The sequence below is a fragment of the Acinonyx jubatus genome, chromosome D4, assembly GCF_027475565.1.
Source record: "Acinonyx jubatus isolate Ajub_Pintada_27869175 chromosome D4, VMU_Ajub_asm_v1.0, whole genome shotgun sequence".
NCBI lineage: Eukaryota > Metazoa > Chordata > Mammalia > Carnivora > Felidae > Acinonyx > Acinonyx jubatus.
In genome coordinates this window covers 81170893-81193615 of record NC_069391.1, presented here as the reverse complement: position 1 = coordinate 81193615, position 22723 = coordinate 81170893, and the positions used below count along the sequence as shown (strand labels likewise).

At 47.9% G+C, this 22723-nt stretch overlaps 1 protein-coding gene across 6 annotated transcripts in view; it reads right to left on the bottom strand.

The window, feature by feature from the left end:
* APBA1 (amyloid beta precursor protein binding family A member 1) overlaps positions 1–22723 on the bottom strand; it is a 204527-nt gene that overhangs the window by 13186 nt on the left and 168618 nt on the right. For 3 of the 6 annotated variants that reach the window (XM_027041073.2, XM_027041072.2, XM_027041077.2), the window contains 7 exons: positions 21086–21125; positions 17559–17704; positions 10140–10175; positions 9055–9141; positions 8245–8430; positions 4472–4651; positions 1550–1762 (listed from right to left, as the gene is read on the bottom strand). In XM_027041073.2, the coding sequence (XP_026896874.1) occupies positions 1550–1762; positions 4472–4651; positions 8245–8430; positions 9055–9141; positions 10140–10175; positions 17559–17704; positions 21086–21125 (888 nt within the window). The remainder of the gene's footprint in view (positions 1–1549; positions 1763–4471; positions 4652–8244; positions 8431–9054; positions 9142–10139; positions 10176–17558; positions 17705–21085; positions 21126–22723) is intronic. The other 3 variants (XM_053205290.1, XM_027041076.2, XM_053205291.1) reach the window with 3 other exon arrangements.

The window sequence follows — 22723 nt, the reverse complement described above, 5'->3', positions numbered from 1 at the left end:
TATATAATATATATACTATATATACAATATATATACTATATATACTATATATAATATATACTATATATACTATATAATATATATAAATACATATAAACATATAAACATATATACATATATATAAACATACATATAAATATATACATATATAAATATATATGTGTATGTGTATATATACACACACACATATATACACATATATATATTAAAGGTAGGGTCTTTTTATATATATATATATATATATATATATATATATATATATATATATATATATATTTTTTTTTTTTTTTTTTTTTAAGTAAGCTCTAATCCAGCATGGGATTTGAAATCAAGATCTTGAGACCAAGAGTCCCATGCTCTACTGACTGAGCCAGCCAGGCGCCCCAAGGTTCTTTAATCTTTAATGTATGTTAAGAAGGGGTAGAGAATTTATTCAAGTCTAAGATGTAACAAAAAAATTAAATGAGGTCAAAGAGGACTATTTTTTCTCTGCGAATGATAATCTGTGGAGAAATCAGAATATATCTGCTTCACTAAAAACGAAGAGGCACCCCTCTCTGTGTCCTAGACGCTTAATTTGACTTCCCACCCTCTGACCGCCCAGCCATGGATGTTGGCTTTTGTGATTTTATCTCGAATAACCATTATATGAATTCATTCACTCTTGCAGCCCATATACATGCACACACACACACGCACACAGCTATGTTCTAGGTCACAGGCCTTCAGGAAACCTCGAGGGATGAAACAAAGTCATAGAACCCAGTCTGCCTGTGGTGTCACAGTGCTTGGCTTGGAGCTGGGGTCTCTAGATACTGAGGTGAAGGAGAAATGTTCCTACTGGCCATGCAATCAGCAAGTTCCAATGTGCTCGAGAAACTACATATGGATGGTTCACTTCTTACAAGAAAATCTAATTTCTTCCTCTCACATATTCCTATTAAAGTTTCATGTGAGTAGCTCTTCTCAGCCCTGAGCAAGAGTGTCTGTTCAGGTTGAACGAGAAGGAATGACATTCACATGTAAGAAGGAACACACAGCCCGTACCAGGAGTTCCCCCGCTTCTCATAGCACCTGGCACGTGTGGATCATGTTACATAAGCTCTGGGGGTGGGGGGCACGCTCACTTGGATCACAGCCACGGCCACTGTGAAGGAAACCGTGCTCTCAGACCTGAAGCATTTCCATGATTTGTAACAGGGATGGCCAATCACCTCAAGTATATCTAGCGGATTATCAGTGATTATCTGGATTACTGGGCTGTGGAACTTTGGTGGAGGCTGGGTGCAGGCTTAGGGGAATAGAGTGCTGTGACTGATTAGTGATGCCTGCGACGGCACAGACAAGAGAGTGGTGTTATGCGAGTCAAATAGACCGTCTTTGATCAAAAAATGATTTCAGGGAGGAGCCTGTTAAGAGCCTGAGGGCAAGCCCATGCCTTTTGTGTTTGCGTCCTCCTCTGTGCCAGACCCTCAGTTTATGTTCATAGTGCTAATGACTGAAATACAGTCATACTTCATCCTTTTTGGGTTTTCCCATTTCCAGGTACCTTAATAATGCTCTGGCAGGTGGACAGAGGTAAGCCCACCAGGCTGGTGCCATTTATGGACATGATCTGGTCCCCGATATTCAGCTTCCCCGATTTCTCGGCAGGGCCTCCATGCATCATGTTGGCGATGATCACCGTTGGCAAGATGGACCCCCAGCCAGACTCCACAATCACTACACCCAGGATTTCTCCTTTCTGCTTCTCTATGAAGACCTGAAAGGGAAGGAAAAAACAAAACAAAACGACAACACTTAGAAAGCCTGAATCAGTAACCCCAGGGTAGTGACACAAATCAAAACTTTTCCCCACTTCCTATGTGGACTCAAGAAAGACATTTCCCTCGGGTGCCTGGGTGGCTTAGTCGGTTAAGCATCTGACTTCGGCTCAGGTCGTGATCTCACAGTTTGTGAATGTGAGCTCTGAATCCGGGTCTGTGCTGGTATCTCAGAGCCTGGAGCCTGCTTCAGAATCTGTCCCTCTCTCTGCCCCTCCCCCGCTCATGCTGTCTCTCTCTCAAAAATAAAAAACATTACAAAAAAAAAAAAAAAAAAAAGGAAGACATTTCCCTGAGGTTCCAACCCAAATGAGTCCTGTCTTCTCTTGATTCCATGGCATTTGGTAAGAAACACAGGTCCATATGATTTCTTGTAATTCTCATGCCACATAAGCAATCTTGTCTTTGGCAATATAAACACAAAGAGCACCGGGTGCTTTTTTCTGTAGTCCCCAGGGAGGGGGAAAGAGGCTGTGTAGGTGGGGACTTCGGTGGCGCCTTATGGTTTCCGGAAATAGCTTTTGGGTCCTATACACCGGCTGCCCTAATCCCCAGTGTTTCACAAGTTCTCTCCAACAGAAAATTCTTGTGTTAAAAATAAATAAATAGACATTATAGACATTCTCTCTTTGCAAGGAGAAAACTGAGGACGAAGGGGAAAAAAAATGATGCTAAGCTTATCTCCACCGAAAGGTTGGTCGAGGAAGTGGGAAAGTCGTATTTTAGATGGGCATAATTGCTTCCTAGGCAGGGCAGAGAAGACAGGAGTCAGTGTTGGTTATCTGCAGTCCCCTAAGATTTGTGGACACACTACCAAGGGGCAAGTCACGTTCTGGAAGTATCTGACAAAGAGAATGTGTATTTATTTATTCAGATTCGCAGACACACACACACACACACACACACACACACACAGTGGTGGCGGCTGCTGGGCCCTGACAAAGGCTCCTCACAGGCTCATGTCCCTTCTCCTGGCTGCTGAAGCCCACAGCTGGCTGCTTCCCTGGAGAGCTGCCCAGCGGGACACATTCCCTATGACGGGCTGTTCAATTGTGTCCTCCTCGAAATTCATATTCTCCAGTATCACAGTATGACCTTATCTGGGGGCGCCTGGGTGGCTCAGTCAGTTAAGCATCTAATTTCAGCTCAGGTCATGATCTCACAGTTTGGTATGTGAGTTCAAGCCCCGCGTCCGGCTCTGTGCTGACAGCTCTGAGCCTGGAGCCTGCTTCGGATTCTGTGTGTGTGTGCCTCTCTCTCTCTGCCCCTCCTCCACTCACGTTCTGTCTGTGTCTCAAAAATAAATGAACGTTAAAAATAATAAATAAATTTAAAAGAATACGACCTTATTTGGATACAGAATCTTTGCAGAGGCAATCAAGTTAAAATGAGGTCATTAGGGTGGGCCCTAATTCAGTATGATTGGTGTCCTTACAGGAGGGGAAAGTTTGGACACAGACACACACGCACATAGGGGAAGATGATGTACAGACACAGGGATAAGACAGTCATGTCCAAGCCAAGGTGAGGGGTCTGGGACACACCCTTCCCCCACAGCTCTCATGAGGAACCGACCCTACGGACAACTTGATTTTGGACCGCTAGCCTCCAGAACTTCGACGTTTTTTTTGTTGAAGAAACCCAGTCTGAAGTACTCTGTTAAGGCAGCCCGAATACACGGATCCACCCTCCTCCAATCTTGGTCAGTCAACGACTGACCAACACAGGGTACAAATGTCTGCCAAATCCTTTGGCCCAAGGTGGGACAAGTCTTCCCTGTGACCCAGAGCTTCCTCTGGATCAGAATGAAGCTCATCTCCAGCAAGGCCACATTTCTCTAAGCTTAGCGTCCCTACCACCCTGCTGCCCACACTCACTTTTTCCTGCGTGCCCTCTCCCCCCAAATCCCTTGAACAAGAATCCCTGCCTCAGGCCCTGCTTCTAGGGAACAGAGGACACCAAACCTACATCGGTGGATAAAAAGAGCACTTTCGAATACAGTACTTTGTATCTCCTTGGGGAAGCCGAGCCCCTGGACTAGACTTTGAAGACACCCAGTTCCGACCTGAGCCCTGGGGGGGCCTCTTCCACACAGACCCCATGCTCCAGCCATGCTGTCTCATTCACGGCCCCCCAGACAGCTCCAGGCTTCTGAACTTTGGCCCAGCTCTCTGCAGTCTTTTACACTTTCCAAAGAATACCCAGACCTCCAGCCCAGCTCCAATGGCTGCATTTTCCTCCAGACACTCCTGCAAAGCTCCGTCTGAAGCAACAGGCCGCCCCTGGAGGAGCACAGAGTCTGTCACCTGAGACCTGACATCTGCTGCATTCTCACAGCGGTCTCTGACCAGTGCTTGTGCTCAGTACCATCACTAAACTTTTCCGTGCCGTTTCCGAGATGGTGCGCTTGGGAAGGCGGGGTACGGGTCCCGTTCACCTCTGGAACCCACCCCAACCCTCGCTCAGGACTGCCCGGCGCAGAGGATGGTCCACCTTGGTGACAGGCCCTCACGAGAGGGGAGCAGGAGTCGGGCCTGAGTCCCGATGATGCGCTCCTCCCTCAACCGTCCCACCTTCCCTCCCCGGCAGGGCTGCCCCCACACTCCTGGGGCTCCTGCCCCTCCGGCCGAGCTCGGAGAAATACCCACATCTTTGCAGTTTTCCGACTTGGAGAAGTGGATGAGGTCGTCGTTGTACATGTCCTGGGTGTTGAGCAGGTCACTGTACTCCTTCTGGCTGAGGTCTTCAGGGTTAATCCCATTGGCCCTGAGGAATTCCTGGTATGCCACGCTGAAGGCCTGCCCGATGGACTGTGCGATCAGCTGGGCCTGGACGGTAGCCGGAGAGGGAAGACAGAGGTCAACGAGCAAGCCCTGCTGGCGAAAGTGCCTGGGTCCCTGCAGGACCGGGAGCCCCAGGCATCAGCCGGGCCGGTGGGTGGACACGTGGCACCAAACCCTGTGAGGGGCCGTTCCCAGAATGACTAGGGACGTGTCTTACTATGACAGTGATCACAAGGGAGCCACCGGCATCCAGTGGACAGGAGTCAGGGCTGCCGGACCCACTGCCATGAAGAGGACGGTCCTGCCCAAAGATGAGCCACTCTACACCCTGAACAACTCCCGAGCCCACCGGACGCTCGTACCCACGGACCACCCGGATCAAACCATCTGAGTCCAGGGTGCCACTTCAACTTATGTAGAACACAAAGGCATTAACTGCACGGTTCTAGTTCATGTGGAAGGTTCCGAGCACACAGCTGCTATGTTAAGTGAGAGAAGATGATGACTGCTTCGTCCAGCACCTTCCCCAAGACGTAAGCTTCAAGATTTTGGAAAATCATTAGCAGCAACGCTATCGGTGGTTATCTGGGTGGCCAGCAAATCACATCACCAGCAGCCTGTGTATTTGCTGCACACTGAGGGGATTCTGCATGAGGGTGGGGCCCGTCTACACGTCCATGTTCCTACTGAGCTCTCAATTCAAAAGGTCAAATAAGAAGGGTTTCCAATATTCAGCGAAACGCTATGTCGGCGTAAGCATGGGACGGCTCTGCTATTCCTTCTGGAATGGCCGGGCCTGAGCGTCGACATGCTGTAGTAAGTACAATTTTATTTGGGCTTGCTTTCCTTTAATTTTCCTTTGTATTACATTTACGGCAACGCTTTAGTCTGTGGACACATTTTCAAAGGGGGAGGTTCTATTACCTATGAATTTTATTTCAGGACGGTAACGGGGCACCACAAAACATCTGTTGTAGGAAGGGGGTTCTGGGTCCCGCGGAGTTGGAAACCCTGATCGAGCCCAACCTGTAGTGTCCAGGTGAGGAGACTGAGGCCCAGAGACGTGAAGGAACTTGCTCAAGGTCACACAGCTCACGGGGCAGGAACTGTGCTTCTGTAGGTTCTTTCTTGGCAGCCTCTCTCTGCATTAATTCACCCACGCTATGAATTCAGCTCGCTGGCCGCCACCAGCATTTCTCACACGCCTGTGCTTCATTCGGCACTAGCCAAGGACAGGGACAGCAGTCCTCGCCTCTAGCCTGTAACTGACGGGAGCACGATAGTGCCACGGGCCCTCATCCTAAGCTCTCGAGACCATGTTTCAGAATTTAGCAAATTTTGGATTTTAGAAAGGCAACAGGGTGCATGTATCACACATGGTCTAAAAACCCCATCGGAACCCAGGGAATTGCCCTGTAGCCAACAGTAATAGTCCTGCAGCAAAATGGAGAAGATTCATGGTAAGCTGGAAAAATCCTAGACATGGTCTCATGGCAGTCCCAGATAGGCTTATCAGCCAATGGACTACAAAAACCCCTTTTGCTTCTCAAAGCCCTTTAGACTTGGGAACTATGGGTCTGTTTCATCGCCCCCGTTGGACAGGCAGGGAACAGAGGCTGAGAGGTGAAGGTAGCAGTTTAGCTAAAAGCAGATAATGAACACTAAAATCGGAACCTCCTATGGTGGCTGGCTTTAGGCAAAGAAATGCTTCACTTTTCTCACTCTGTGAATCTGGTGACTTCACACGCACGAGTCATGAACGAGGACCGCCACCCCGTGTCCTGAGTAAAACCGGGAGCGAGGCATCACTACAGGCACGAGAGGCACATGTGGACGGATGACCTGAAAAATGGCAGCACGCGTGCCGTTACTGACGGAGGCCCCTGGCAGACGCACAGGCTGCTGCTGTGTGTGCGCTGTCTCCTGGGGCCACACGGCAGCCCGTGGGGGAGATGCTGTCGTTTTGCACAAGCTTGGGGGCCTCACAGCCTGTAGGCGGAGGCAGGATCCAGATCCAGCTTTCTTGGCTCTGGAGTCAATGCTCTTCTGTCCTTTGCTTCAGAAGCAAAGGGGGTAAAAGTAAGATTGCCGGGTCCGCTCTTATCACACCTCTTGCTTCCTCATTCCTTTCATCATCTTCCCAGATGGGAGCCTGCACAAAAAGGGACCCCCTCCTTAGGAGCTCAGAGCCAGCTGGGGGCAGCAGAGCATCACGTGGGCATCCACATGCCTGGGGGGGGGCGGGGGGTGCAGAGCTAACTCCACCTTTCCAGCCTGCCTGCAGGACACGCGACCCTTAAGCTTCCAAGTGTCACTTCCGAAACTGAGAAACTTCCAGAACTCATTTTCTCCCCATCTGCATGCCTGGCCTCCAGCTTTCAAGGAATACCAGGGAGGATGGCTGCCTTCTCAGTGATCTCGTCCCGGGGGGCTGTATTCTAGGGAACCAGACCAGCGGATGATGGTGCAGAGCGCGTGAGTGTCTCCACTCCCTGTGGCTGAAGCCCCGGGGAAGAACAGCTGGCCTTGGACTCCTAACTTCTTGCAGGAAGGCAATTTACTGCAGCTAGATGAACACCCTCCTGGAGAAAAACGGCCTCATTCAAGGAGCCAAGGCTCCCACAGGCAATTTTCTTTAGCTACGGGCTCTCTGCTCAACATGAGTAACAGCGCTTATGCCGCTGTGGCGGGAGGAAAATCAGCACAATGACGCGGACACGGCCCCACTGGGGGGGGGGGCTCTATGGTTCCAGACCTTCATCACGGGGCCATGGCCCCTGGCCCTGAAGGGAGCTTCTAAGACCTGCCAAGCTTGAGGAGAAGCCAGATGCCTACGAAGCTTGAAGCCCAGAGGCCTCCCCAGCAGTTCCAGGGATGCCTGGGGGAAGAAGGCCCAAGGGAGGAAGGGGCCCTGCCTCTGCGGTGAATGAAATTTCTCCGTTGACCGTGATGCCTGGGAAGACGGGGGTTAGGACTCACTGGCTTGGTGACAGGAGGAGCTGCTGGTTTTCGTGAGGACGGAGAGCTGGCAGGCGGTGCTCCAGCCGCTGGCGGGGGCGGGGAGGTAGGAGCAGGAATCCTAACTGTCCTGTGGTCTAGAGGGCGATGCTACACAACCGAGAATGATCCTCCCCAAATGCCCTCATGCCCAGGAGACATGCGCCTGGGGCCCTCATGGGTCTGACTGCTTTCCTTCTCCTCTTTCCCCTCATTCTAAGCCATCCTCAAACTATACCAGCGGGCCCCTACCTCAGGGCCTTTGCACTTGCTCTTTTCTTAGTCTCAGTTGATGCAGGTCTCTCTTCAAATGTCACCTCCTCAGAGAAGGCTCTGTTGATTATCCTACCTGAAATAGCTCCTGTCCCGGCTTTATTTTTCCTTACAGAACTTCTGGCTATCTAGCTTAAGTACATTTATCTATTTATTTTCTATCTCCCTATGAGCATCATACTGAATACCTTGTCTGCTTATTCAGCCTTGTATCCCTAAAACAGTGCTTGACACATAGTAGGCGTTCAACAAATATGTGCTTCATGTGTGATTGAGACCGACTCAGGTTCTGAGAAAGAAGAGAGAATCTGGCCCACCCAAAGGCAGCCCAGGTCACCCAGCGGGGAGATCCGGGGAGGCATCCTTACATCCTCAGACTCAAAGACGTGGCATATCATCTTGTACTGCCTTTTTCCATCCTGGGATGGGTGGGAGGCTTCCACATTCTCCTGGGAGTTGGAGCGGGGCATCCGCCTGCGGGCCATCAGTACAACGATGTTCCCGATGTCTGCTATATAGGAAATGGTCCTCAGAGGGTGGTCCATCATCGTCTCCTGGAGGGCATAAGGGAGAGCATGCTGAGTCTAGAGCAGCATCTAATGGCCCATGAGAGAGTCTGTCACCCCACAGCCCGGCCAAGTGCAGTCCCCGTGTGGCAGGTGGGGGGTGGGGGCTGGGTTCAAAGGCTGCTGCCAGATTTACATGCACCCACTCAGGCCTGGGGGCAGTTCCCTGGACTAACAATGACCCAGAGCAAGAAGGGGTCTGTGGTATGTGAAATAAAACATTCAGTCGTTTTACAACCAGTAGAATCTCTGGTGGAGAGGTTAAAAGAATAAAATATCCACATGTGATGGTTGCATTGTGCGTGTGTGTGTACGTGTGATTTTAAACAAAATTTCGTAAAAGGCGAATCTGTTCAAGGTCACAAAGCTTCTCGTGAAAATTTATGAGAAGGATTTGCAAACAGCATCCACGGCTTATTTTTTCCTTAGATCTTCAAGGAAACGGTCCCAGAGCACCACGGCCCCCTCCCCCGCAGCGGGCGCTGCAGACACAGCCTTCTAGCTTGTTTGGAAGCCAGCAGCTGAGGACAGGGGACCTACGGACACGGGCACAGGCTGGGAGCAGCCACGCTGGGAACTTCACCCCGGGAAAGGTGGCCAGCCAGCTAATACCTGTGTGTCGGCATTCAGTACTTTGATTCTCTGGGTAGAAATGAAGAGATCCACCTCGGTCATCGGCTGAGATTCCCCTTCGGGAGCCTGAGAAGAAAGATGCACCAAGGGAAAGCTTAACGCCTCACCCCGACTCGAGGGCACGGGAGCAAGGTTAGCTCACACACAGAGGCACTGAGACACAGTCACCAGAACGGCAGGCTGACTCCAGATTGCGACCGCCAAAGCAGAAGGGACCACAGAGGACGGACTCACGAACGAGGGTGAGCGTTGCCGGTTAAGGGGGAAGACGCCCAATCCCCTCTGCTTCTCCCCCTACAGAAGAAGGGTGTGACTCTGGGAATGATGGTCGTGAACTGCCCTTTCTACAAGGCTTTTGGAGCCCAACAGATTGAAGAGTAAGGGCAAGTGACCCACACCCCGAGACCTTGGAGAAGTCAGAGTGTCTGCCCCTGTTCAAGTGATGGGGGACAATGTTTAGAGCAGGAGCAAAGTCATTTGGATGCAGTTCTGGTAAAAGGGTCTTCACATTCGCACACCATCACAGCGACACAGAAGCCGTACCCACTCCTGAAGCCACCCCATTAAGAAGGAGCCCCAGATGCCTCAACACCCCATAGGTAGCCCACAAGCACCTAGAAGCTCGATAACCAAACAAGCACATCCGTCTCGTTCACTTAGGGTTTAAGTCCGCACAGTGTGGTTATTAGCGAGTTTTCTTTTTTGCATCCAGCAATCTGACAAATCCACAAGTCAAACGTGACTGTAATTGAACAGACCCAAGTCCCTGCCACATTAGTGCTCCTGAAGGGTGGGAACTTTCACACTCCTGTAGGATTCATTTAGCATCTCCAATCCGCTGCCTGTTGTCTCTCTGATGTGAAATGGCTCATGAGCAACAGAAAACAGCCACTTTGGGCAACTCAGTTTTGAGAAACGTTGGCTAATGGGGCGGTTCAAAAAGAAATCTGAACGAAAACTTGCTGGATGCAGAAAACAAAAACACAAAATAATAAAAAGGCAAAATGTAAATAAATGAAAAGAACAGGCATAACACCAAGCTGATGACGTTATTTGTACTGCACCTTCTTTCTGCTTTTGGCTAATTTCTGGGCCATCTGCTTAGCATGGAAACAGAGACAGGAGAACAGTTAGAAAAGAATTTGCAGAGACTCAAAGCCAAAAAGGGAATTGACAAACTAGTATCAATAGTGCATAAAGCATTTCTGTGTCAGGGGAACTGACTTTAAAAAAATCCTGGTCTACAGACAATCAATTTCCTAACTCACGATTTTGTAGGTGGCAGGGGCCGTAGGAGGAAGGAAATGGATTGAGGTGCTTTTTCTATGTAACTGCAATCGATGCTTTCAAAGAACCAACTTGGTTCTGTTGATTTTCTTTATAGTACGCCTATTGGCTACTTCCTTGATTTCAACCTACATCTGAATTTCCTTTTACTTTCTTTGGATTACATTTGATTTCTTTTTTTCTAGCTTCCTGAGATGAAAATTTAAAGGACAGATCTTTAAACTTGTTTTTTCCCCAATACATTTATTTAAAGCTGTGAATCTCCCTCCAAGCACTGCATTAGCTGTATCCACACATTTGTCACATTCCAATCTAATTATCCCTTCAAAATGTTTTCTAATTTCCACCGTGAGTTTTCCCTTGAACTTTGGATTATTTAGAGTTGTGTTATTAATTTTAATACATTTGGGGATTTTCTAGTTTTCTTTTTGTTACTTATTTCTGAATTAATTCCACTGTGGTCAGAGAACATACTGAATTGTGCTGGGTTCTTAGCCCCATGATCCAGAACATGACTGACTGTGGTGAATGTCAGGTGGACTTCAAAAGATGCATTCTTCAGTTGTTGGGAATAGTGTTCTACCAATATCAATGAGGTCAATTAGGTTGGTTAAGGGTACAGTTTAAATCTTCTGTGTGCTGCCTGATATTTTTGTTTGTTCTAAAATTTACTGAGAGAGGTGCGTTAAAATCTCCAGCTGTTACTATGGATTTGTCCCTCTCTCCTTTTGGTTCTGCTAATATTTGCTTTATCTGTTTTATATCTGTGTTTTAAGGTACATACAGATTTAAGGTACTTGTGTCTTTCTGTTGGCTTCATCTTTTTATTGTTCATCTCTAGTAATAATTCTTGCCTTAAATTTGTATACTATTAATACAGCCTATTCCTAACTAGAAATAGATAAACATGCGTCCCCCCACCTTTTCTCATAAGTAAAAGAGAACACAGTTGATTAAAAAAGAGAGACAGACTGCAGCCAGATTGTCTAAAACTGAATCCCCGCTCTGCGACCTACTAGCTGCGTGACTTGGAGCGAGCCGCTTCGTGTCTCTGTGCCTCAGTTTCCTCATCTGTAAAATGAGGATAAGAACAGTATCTACCACACAGGGCTGTTGTGAGGATAAAATAAATGTGTGCAAAGCTCTTAGAACAGAGTCTGGTGCGTCACGAGTGCTACGTTTGTGTTGGATGTTACAGGATTATAATTTACCTACGTCAGAATGTAATTTCTTGGCTCTTGGTAAGGCTGGCTGGATATACACAGATCCTGCACAAATAATGGTGAGTCAATGGCCAAACCACGCACGCTGTTGTGGTGATGGGGGTGGGTGGAGGACTGTCTGCTCTCTCATACTCCTTCGTACTCACCTGGGGAAAAGCCCTTTTGCTCCCAGCAGCACGTCTCTAGTTCATTAATGAGTCAAACGGGGGTGTCTGTTCTATCTCACTGGAGAGAAACCAGATGAGTCGGCCAGCCAAACACCAAGTACCTCATCTCTGGTGCAGCCAGGAAACTAGGGCAGCCCTCCTCACCCCCCTCCCCCCCCACAGCTCCTCCTGGTGGCCATGAATTCATGGTGAACAGTCTGCTCTGGCAAAGTCAGAAGGCAGCAAGTGCAAGGGGGTTTCGTAACTGCTGTGTGCGATGGTGGACGTGTGTCCGCGTCTGAGGAGTGGCCCTGTGCTGATGCTCCGCCAGACCGTGCAGATCTCTAGGTGGGATCCGACAGTCCCAAGGCGGGGGGGGGGGGTGTTCTCATCTGCATCGGCTGCCATCCTCATGATAAATGACCACTGTGAGATCCTCACGTGCATGTGTTTGTTCTACCACTTTCTCTGAAATTATCTGGCCGGCATATAAGAATTTGTGATATTCTCGATACCAAAACCTAACAGCTGTGGGACGGGTCAACATTCTTCGCTGTAAGGAACAGGGATCTGAAAGGGTCTCTCAGAGGAAACTAAGTCTGCTGCCAGTGGAACAACCACATTTTTTTTTTTTTAACTGGGATGGTTGACGAAGAAAGAGAACCCAAATGGCCAACCAAGTTTCATGAAAGGCATCCTGAGATAATTTCTATGAAGCGAAGGAGATTTTATGCACCTAAAGTAATACCAGGTGCTCAACCACATGTGCTGCTCAGGTGTCCTGAAACCAGTTCTAATCTGAAGTTTACACACGACACGCGGGAGACGGTCGGATCCGGAATGAGAAATGGCAGTAGCAGAGAAGCCCGAGAGGACTAGAAGGCCTGCGTGTGTCGTAAAGCAGTGAGTGACAGCATCCCTTGCAATCCTCGTGATTCACGGGACCAACTGCGGCTTGCCCCTCGGTAAGCTGTGGCACCAGGGACATAAACCGTGGAACTGTCACTTACCCTCTCACTCTGCGAGGCGTGTTTACTGTCGTTAAGACTCTCGAGGTTAGTCATGCTGGGGATCCTCCGGACTATTCTAGCTTTTCTTTCCCCAGCTGACATCTACGGGGCACTCACTAGGTGCCACGTCCTTCTGAGCAGCTCACGTGTGTCGCAGTGCGAAAGCTTCGGGCAACCCTGTGAGGTGCCTACCGTACTCTCCTCTTGCAGAAGCGGCAACTGAGGCACAGAGAGGCTAATTAACATGCTCAAGGGCGCTCAGCTGTTAAGAGGCAGAACAGAGATGCCAGCCCCTGAAATCTCACTCTACTCTCCAAATCACTAGTTGTGTACCTCGGGCAAGCGTCTCAGCGGTAAACCTCTCAGTGTGTCAGTGAAGAGGGCTGATCATACCCACCTCACAGGATTTCCCACCCCCTCCATTTTGAGGAGTAAGTGAGATCAATGTATGTGAAGGACGTGCTCCAAGTGCTCATATACCCTTTTCATGTTAATCACAGGCTTCTTTGAGTCACGCGGGAAATCACGTGGCTTGCACAAAGCCTCACTGGTAGAGATTTTCATTCCACAATGAAGTCCTGATTGTTGACGGTTAAAGAAAACCTTTCCAGGAAAGAACAGAAAAATCTCATCTTTTTGGGACAAGCCAGGGAAGACAAACATGAGAATGGGTGATAATGAGAGCTCCTGAAAAAAGCACAGCAAAAAACATCCAATGCCATTTGTGAGTCAAGGACACGAGCGTCACAAATGTGGGAAGGATGGAGACATGTATGCCACGTCCCGCGTGGATGTGAAGCGGTTTCCGGGGCTCAGGGAAGGGCCCGGCAGGCCAGCCCGTCTTCTGGCCGAAGGGCAGCGAGCAAGAGGGTGGAATGAGGCATGGATGCAGTGGAGAGAAAGGAAGATGGGGTTCCAGCCACGATGGCTTCAAGGCTGGGTCTCTAGGCAGGGTCAAGGCAGGGCTCCCACACTGTGGGACGAATGGGGCATCTCTATCTATGGTGCTAGAGACACTGACAGCACGTAGGGCAGAAGGTGCTCCCAAAACTTGTTCCAGAGAATCTCAGCGGCACGACTTTCAACAGGCACCCCACAGCGATCATGTATTCTGTGTTCAGATGACGACGGGAGTTTCTGGTTAAACAAGGTGAATGAGATCTCCTTAGTACAGGAGTTCTCAAAATCTTTGATAGGAGAACGTATGTGGCAAATTCAAAAAAAGGGATCTATTTTGCGGCGTTTCTTGAGCTAATGTGCCGACAGAACCTCATCGGCGGGAGGCACGCAGCGTATTTGGGATGCCCCAGAGCGCAGAGAAAAGATGCTCCATGAGGATGGTCTACCCCAGTGTTGGACAGTGGTCCCCAAATTAGTGTACCTCAGAATCTCCTTGAGGGCTAATGAAAACACAGATTCCTGGGCCCTACCTGCCCCCCACCATGAATTTCGGACTGGGGTGAGCCTGAGAATCTGCATTTCTAACAAGTTCCCAGGTGGTCCTGATGCTGGTTAAGGAATCCCATTTTGAGAACTACCTCTTTAATGCATTCCTTAGTGTATGGGGGCTTCCTAAAAGGATATTTCTTCTCAGAAATGACGAACAACAAAGGCAGAAAGGATACATTAGGGAGGGTCCAAAGATGGAAAAAAAAAAAAAAAACAAACTTAAGAAAAATGGCAGATGTCTTCTAATTCTGATGTTGCATTTAGATCCACCTTATTCATTACACTTTGATAGATGGAAAGGCTTTTAATTTCAGATTCCTCAACCTGCCTTGAATTACTGTTACTTAACCAACCGTCTTGGTTCCCTTATTAGACTGCAAGTTTCTCAAGGTCAAGGATTGAGTCTTGGTTAGTTTTTATCTCCTGAGATGCCTCTCACAAGGGTCTGCAGAGGAACAGTTTGCTTTCTGAGCCAAATTCCTTTGTTTTCCTCTCACGTTAACTAGAAAATTTCGGGCCAAAACGCAACTCCAAATTCTCTCCCCATTTGGCAAATAAATTTATAAATTCTTTAAGAAAATATTAATTCTGCAAACTCCAAGTGCGAGTCAAGGAGCACCACAACAGACCCCCAGAAAGGAAGTTAAAGACAGTTCTGAAAGCCCAGCTTCAGGTTTGGTGTTTGCTCAGAGTTGAAGTAGCACAGACACCATGGTCACCCAAGACTCATGGTGAGGAAGGTCTCACCCACACCCACTGGTCAAACTCTGTAGGCAGAGGAAAGAAAGAGGGGCAAGATGGGGGTCCCCATGGGGAAGAAAGGAAGGAAAAGGAATCCGAAACAGAAGGAGGAAACCCCTCTTGGTTCAGATGACACATCAAGGTGGAAATCATTTATCAGTTTGTCCTGAGGATACTGCTAAGTGGCTTTCCAAATAAATCCACACATTTTCCTCTTTCTTTCCTTCCTTCCTGGACACTGTCAAATCTGTAGCTACCTTCCTCTCTGCATCTTTATAGAGGTGGCCTAGAATGACTCATTCCTGAAAGGTCAGCCTCTCTTTAGGAAACAGGGTGGCACCACATCCCTTACAGAAAGGGGTCTCCTACGCGCATGTGCGGGCCCACAGTGCAGGCGCCCGCGAGACCATCCCCACTGATCCAGAGCAATGCTCTAGGTGCCCTGGTTCCCTCTATGAAATCTCAGGGCATATCCTGACACAATAGCTTTCTAGAGGAGTGCAGAAATAAACCATGGGTCTGTGCACCTAGCATTTGAAAAAGCATCAGGCTGGGGGTCAAGTCAAACAACTTGACGGGCATTTAAACTGAGGTAAAAGGAACAGGAGGCAGAATATATTTAATGACAGGCAACAGCCCCTTCAGATGCACAGAAGCACATCCCAAAGATGATACTTACAAATGAAATGTAACCATTTAACTTTACCACTCTATAATGAATTCCTTACACTACAATAATTTGCTGTAAAAAATAAATATATGTGTACCAGATGTCTGCTCTGCTCTAGGCAGCCCTAAAATGGATTTATAATCAGACAGCCTCATCTTGCTTGTTATGATCAACAAAACCGTCTAATTTTTTTGATTCAAATCAACCGTGGAACTTCTGGATACCGATCCTCTGAAGCCTCAAAGCGAACCTTCTGGTTTCTTATCAGGGAGGCTGGACTTTAAGAAGGGAAAACCGCGCTCTAGGACCTCACTGCGGAAATCGGAAGCTGTAATTCACAGCACGCTGGCTCGTGGCCGGGCTCTGGCTCGGGGGGCCACAGCACACGCTGAGCACGCCTTTACGTTCTGGGCATGTGCCTGCTCCCTTCCTCCAGGTCACATGTCACAGGGCAGTGGAAAGAGATAAACTATCTGTGGGACTCAATGGCTGCCACTCAGGAGACCGATAACCAAGGTGCCCAGTAGGATACCCTAACCTGAACGTGTGTGAAACCTGGATGGACAGAAGCCGGGAGAACGCATGTCAAAACAGCACAGTTTTCTGCCCTGGGGACCTTCAGGGCTCCTCTGGGGGCGGGCTGTTGCTCTGTTCTGAAGGAGTCACGTGAATGGGCTGTGGTGGTGCTCCCTGACAGGGGCTGAGGGGTGCTCTGGCATTCTGTGGGAGTTACATCTCTATGCTGTCCGCCTGCATCCAACACCTGCCCTCCTGCTCAGGTACACCCTGCGCCCTTACTGGCTCGATCCACTTCTCACTGGTGCTGCGGAGCCCGAGGGTCAGGCTCTCCCTTTATACACTGCTGTTTTCTCTTCCTTCCGGAGACCTTGCCCAGCCTTGCACACGCAAGTGCTCAAGAAGTCGTTTCTCCTGGATTAAGGACCCTAAGTGACTGGCCTACACTTGTTCTTCTTCCTCTTTCCACACTGCCCCCGCGACACCAGGAGGTAACCGGGGCACGTGTGCACACGACCACACAGGAAAGGGAAGGGTTCCTTGAGGACGAATGGGATTTTGACCGGCTGAAGCTGGACAGAACCAAATCCGGGGAGTCCTAACCTGTTCCAACTTGCTGGAAATACCTGGTTCTGGGTTTCGGTGGTGCTGGTATCCCCGGGGCTCCAGGTGGACTGGCCCTGTGGCCCCAGCATGGCTGCCCAGTGGTTCTAGGTGCTGGTGGTGCTTACTGGCACCAGAAGTGTCCCTGGAGCCCTAGGTCTGTCCACGATTCCAGGTGGCGCTGGCATCACGGTGGAGATTCTAGAGCTCGGCATTTCCATTGGGATCAAACCAGTTCTAGCTGGCTCAAAGTGGTTGTGAATGGTTTCAACCAGATGAAAGTCGTTCTTGCTGGATCAAAACAGGCTTGCTCCTTTTAAATCTTGATAAGGCAGATGCCAATCGGTCATGACTGGCTCAAGCCTGTTTAAACACTGGGCTAGCTACCTCGTTATGGTTAGATTTGATCCAACGGCTCCCTGCGCCTGGAGCAAACCAGTTCAATCTAGCCTGAGCAGGGTCAGCTGGCTCAAAAGCAGGAGGCTGAGTTTGAACCACGCCTGTAACAGCAAGTGTTCAAGTCACTGACTGCGACGTGCGTGAAAGCCCAGGGATAAAGCTCTCGTGCTGGAGAGGTGATGCTCAAAATGACATCGTTCCTCATGCTACCAGCTTTCCAAAGTTTATGATCATATGTGCTTTTTCTTAAGACTGGCCATTGAGAACACCCCAAGTATACAGCATTTATCCAAAAGGACTCAGGCACACCTTTTTTCTGCTGCCAGGTACACCATCCCAATCCGCTCTCCCCAACACTTGGGACTAGATATGCACGAGGTACGGGGGAGACCACCGTGGACGGCTCAGGCCGCCGCACCCACCCCCGGCACCCCCTTACCTTGATCCTGCTCACGGCTTCCTGGGCCTGCATCATGCGCACGTTTTTGGAGGGAGTTTTGTCTGAGAGCAGCTGGGTGGAGCCAAGGTAATTGGCAGCAAAAATGATCCCATCGATCAAGTCTTCGGGGTCACAGGGTCCGGGAACTGGAACACACAGAGCCGCAGGGGTGAGTGAAGCCACCCTGGGGGGGCCCCACAAATCGCTGACCGCACAAGCACCCTCCCCGACCGCTCAGTGCCAGCACAGGTGGCCCCCGCGGTGGAGACCCTGAGCAGGCGCATCACCCTGCCAGTCCAAGGCACCTCTCCGGGTCTGCCTTCACTCACACCTTGTTTTCAAAGGGAAGAAAGAAGTTCTTCTTCATCCACTTTGCCCAGGCCATTTACTGGGAGAAATGATGTGTTTACTTAAATATGAAACATACAACTCAGTGACAAAAGATATTGTTTTTCCTGTTAGACTGGGAGCCCTTTGGGGACAAAAGACCATGTCATGTTCGTCTTTGGCTCGCGTGTCTCATCAGTGCCTGTCACCCAGGGGGCATCAAATAAATGTTTGCCAGACAAATGGTTAGGTGAGCAGGAGGCTGCTTTATTAGAAAACCTCATTTTAAAGCGCCACGTTCGCATCTCTCCCTTCCACTTTATGCATAATGGGGAAAACAAATCTTACCAATCGGAAAAATGGGCATTTGTTTGAGAAGGTCTGGATCCCTAGAATGGCCTCTGACCCCAGCTCTGTGAGGCAGATGACATTACCCTGAGTCCCCTGATGTCAACCTTGCTGACTTACAGGCTGTGGTGTCCCCGGCTTGCATCCACACACGGATCAATTCCGAGGAAAATCAGAATTTTCTGTTCTCACTGACCAGCCTTTTAAATTAAACCTTACTTTTAACATATTTAAAATGGGGGCATCTGATTCTAACCATCATCACCTGCAAACCCTACTTGAGATTAAAACATGTCTGGGACTAATAAATGACTTGAGAACAGATGCACAAAGAAAGGCGTTTTAATTCTGCAGTGAAAAACATATGTATTTTCTTTGGCTTGAATGCCATATTTGGGGAGATTAAAATATACATTTTTAACCTACTGTTAAAACCCCAGGCTCTTAAATTAGATAACTGGCAAAGGAAACAATTTGCTTTTTCCTTTTGGAAAGCTAATCTGAAATGATTTTTATTTTTATCCCTCAACATCGAGCTCATCTTGAGCTTAACCAGCTGCTTCCCACGGATAAGCTACTTATCAGAGTTCAGTCTTAAAACAATCTTATCGTTTTCCTAAAGCCAAGGTGGTGGCTGACACAAAGAAATTAACAGCATTTTAGGAAAGGCCTTCACCAAGCGTCTGCGTAGTCAATAAATAAGGAAACGTGTTGTTTGCCATATTCTGGATCTTTCCAAGAAAGGCTTCTGGCGAGTGATACTCCGCCAAACCGGCCTCAACTACGTGCCAGTGGTTCACCTTCTTCTCCGTGGTCACAGACGTGCCGTGCTCAAACTTTCATAGGGGTGAGAAGGATTCAGGGTATTGGCCACATACAGTTTTAGCTGTCCAACTGGGAAGCACTACCCTAACTAAAATAATACATGGACGGGTTTGGAACCTACATTACACTTTGTAAAAAAGTAAAAGATTATCAGTCTCCTATCGTAAATTCCCGTGCGGGGTTTACAGTGTTAAACATAATCATGTTTGCCCAAACAGGCATTGAGCAAAAAGATCTCATCTGGGATAGTAACTTTTAAAAACCTTCCATTTATTTTGTGAAAATAATGAATGTTAAAAGAAAGATAAAGAATTAACCACGTACTTCTCTACGGGCCTTCCAGGATTCTATGTTCATCTCTGAGTTAGCGCTATTCCCCGAAGAGGGTCTCTCGTCAACCATGGTGACTGTGGATATGCGGGTAGGTTTAAAAGCAATCCAAACAATACTTAAATGACTACATAAATGCCGACCAGTCAAGAGACAGTTACACTGGACCTAAATAAATTATGCATTTGAGATATGATCTAAGGCCACTGATCCTCCAGGGATTTTGAGGATAATCAAATGTCACTGTTGCTAGATCATACCCTGGGAAAAAGCCGTTATGTTCGTAATTTCATTTTAGAATTTTTTTTTTAAAAGTTAAAAAAAATTCACATTATACTGGTCCTAAGTCAAAGAACTGCAGGTTTCGTTTCGGCCTTCTGGAACGTGTTTGTCCTTTCAGGGAGGCCTCCGTGTTGCTCACACGTTATGTCCTCACGCCTTCGTGAATGCTGAGTCTGGGGGAGCGTCGCTGAAGAAAAATGGAATTTCCAAACTTCCAAAAACTCCCCGAGGAATACTCATGGAATTCTTGGGCCTCACAAAAAATGGCACGAATAATTCACAGGTTACTCAAGAAAGAAACCTGAGTGAAACAAACCTATGAGCTTGACCGAGGCTGCAGGACTGCAGGGTCATAAAGGTCTAAGAATCCTGGTAAATCATTCTCACACTGACTATTCATTCATGGGATCCAAGGGCCAGACAGAGCTTCACGGTGGCGTTCTGGGTGGTTTCTAGTCCCCAGAAAATCCTTTTTCAAGAAAATGTCAATCTACCCTACCTGAAAAACTAACCTCCATCCTCTCTGGTAGAGGGTCGTGGCACCTCTAGCTAATGAGCACCTCTGTGTGGATGAGGAATAGGCACTCCGTTTGTGGGGCCTGAACTTAAGCTGAGCTGCCCCGCGTGGGCCAAGTTCTGACCCCACTAGGCCTCCTGAACGGGTGCCCTTGAGCAGTGAATCACCTGCACAACCATACGTGGCCACCCTACACAGAATACCATTTGTATTCTGAGCTGTGGAATCAGACTGCCAGCTCACAGCCTGGCTCTGAAACTTGCTAACTGTGTGATTTTGGGAAAGGCACTCACCTCGGCTTGAGTAAAAATGCCTCCGTTCTCTCCTGTGTAACATGGGGGTGTGAAGTCCACTTCACAAGATAGATACGAGGATTCAATAAGTTATTACATGAAGACCGTGTATCTGGCACAGAGTACAAGCTTGATAAAAGTTACTACACTTAACTCATCCAAGCAAGAGATGAGAATTATTGGGAAGGTCTTTTTTTTTTTTTTCCTTCCCTAAATTTAGAGGACCAAAAGTCTCCTTTAAACTTCATTCCCAGTTGAGTGGTCCTTGATGGATGTAAGAGGTGTCCTGGACTAGAGGAGAGGAGATTTGGATTCAGATGGAGTATGACCGTTTCTAAGCTGGAAACAGCCCTCAGCCTCCATGCACCCTCTCTTGGGTTCTCAGGGACAGAATCAGCAAAGGTGAGGAGGGAGGTAAGGAATCTCTGACAGGCTCACGGCTGTTTTCTTTTAGTTTAAAATTCTCTGATCATTAAGACTGTGAATAAGTGGTTCTGTGGCCTTTCTTCCCCACTATGGTCTTACCACCCAGTGCTTCAAATACCCAAAATGCTAGAAGATTCATGCACGACTCAGTACTCAATTACTTCCTTTTCAGCTCTTACCTTCAACGTAGGTTGGGAATGAAGCCAAGCTTTTTCTTGACTGTAATCAAGACAAAGAGGTTTCAGAAAGGGCAAAGCGTGATGAAAAATGCATTAACACAACTTTATCCATGCGACATGAAAAATAAATAGATCACCAATGACAGATATTAATCAGGTGTCGACTGTTTTTGGTTATTACGGAGAGAAAGGTGTGAACAGACACACACACTTCTTATTAGAGGTTACCCAAAGCCCAGAACATCCATTCATATTTTAGGTAACCTGAAAATCTCACATTCCACAATTAGATGTCCATCCGCTTAAAAAGTTTCTAAGTGAAAAACTGTTAGATGAGTAAAAGCACCAACAATGTGACTATATGTTGAAATCAAGAATTCTCTTGGGGAATTTTATTTCTCTTCAGGTCTTTGCTTCAGTCATCTCTCACTGTGCTAAAAATGTTTGCCAGAGTTTTCCTCTCCTCCTTTTGTCCCTTGTTGGTTTAAAAATCCCATCATGTAAGTGATTAGTATATGTTACCTTAACATAAGAACATAAACAAAGGAGTGAAGTGAAAACTGTGGAATTTCTTACACTAAGTAACACCTCACAGCAAGGGTCTTCCAGCAGCATCGTTGGGCTGTGGGCATGATTGGCTAGAAACCTTCTAGAACCTGACTGGACGGCAGTTTCAATGCTAGGTTGCAGAGGAACAATACTTACCATTTGGTTCCTCCCGTAACTGAGTGGCACAGAGAACTCTGAGTGGCCTAAGAGTAGGAAGTTCATTCCGCTCTCGCCACAGAATTTGTACCTGATGTGTTGGGGGCAGGGTGATGTGAGCATTGCAGGAGAGTGGAGAGCCACTGTCAAAAACAAGACTCCTTCAAACGAGCAAAAAGGAGGGTCTGCAAGGCCCAGGGCTGTCCTCAGAAAGCCTGAAGATTTTCATGGCTAAGAGTCTAGTGGGTATGTCATTTCAATCTGTATGTTTTAGAAAAAGGGTATCTTATACAGCATAGCTGCTCAATGGGTTGACCTGGGTTGATGGTAAACTCTGGGGTACATGGCGGCGGGGAGAGGTAGGGCCTAGAAGAGGGGGGGCATCAGGGGAACAGCTCTGTCTTGTAGCACCTTTGTAGCAAAGGGATGACTAATTAATAAATACCTGCACAACACTCTAAAAATAGTAGTGTTAACCGTTCTATAAAAAAAAAAGGGGGGGGGAGGCAAACACACCCAGGCTTAAGACTCTGTTTCAATTCAAGACAATGACAAGAATTCAACACGAATCACACAACATAGCACACAAGGCAACCTGTCAGTAAACCTTCCGGAATGTGCCCACGGGGATGAAATGGTTCGTCACACCGAAGACGGTGGGTTTCTTATTTCAGAAGGGATAACCTTTAAGGAAACTACAAATACAAGTCCACTGGGAATGAAAGGTCATTGGCTCCTTTTGTCCCTTGCTGGTTTAAAAATTCCATCATGTAAGTGATTAGTATATGTTACCTTAACATAAGAACATAAACAAAGGAGTGAATTGAAAACTGTGGAATTTCTTACACTAAGTAACACCTCACAGCAAGGGTCTTCCAGCAGCATTGCTGGGCTATGGGCATGATCGGCTAGAAACCTTCTAGAACCTGATCG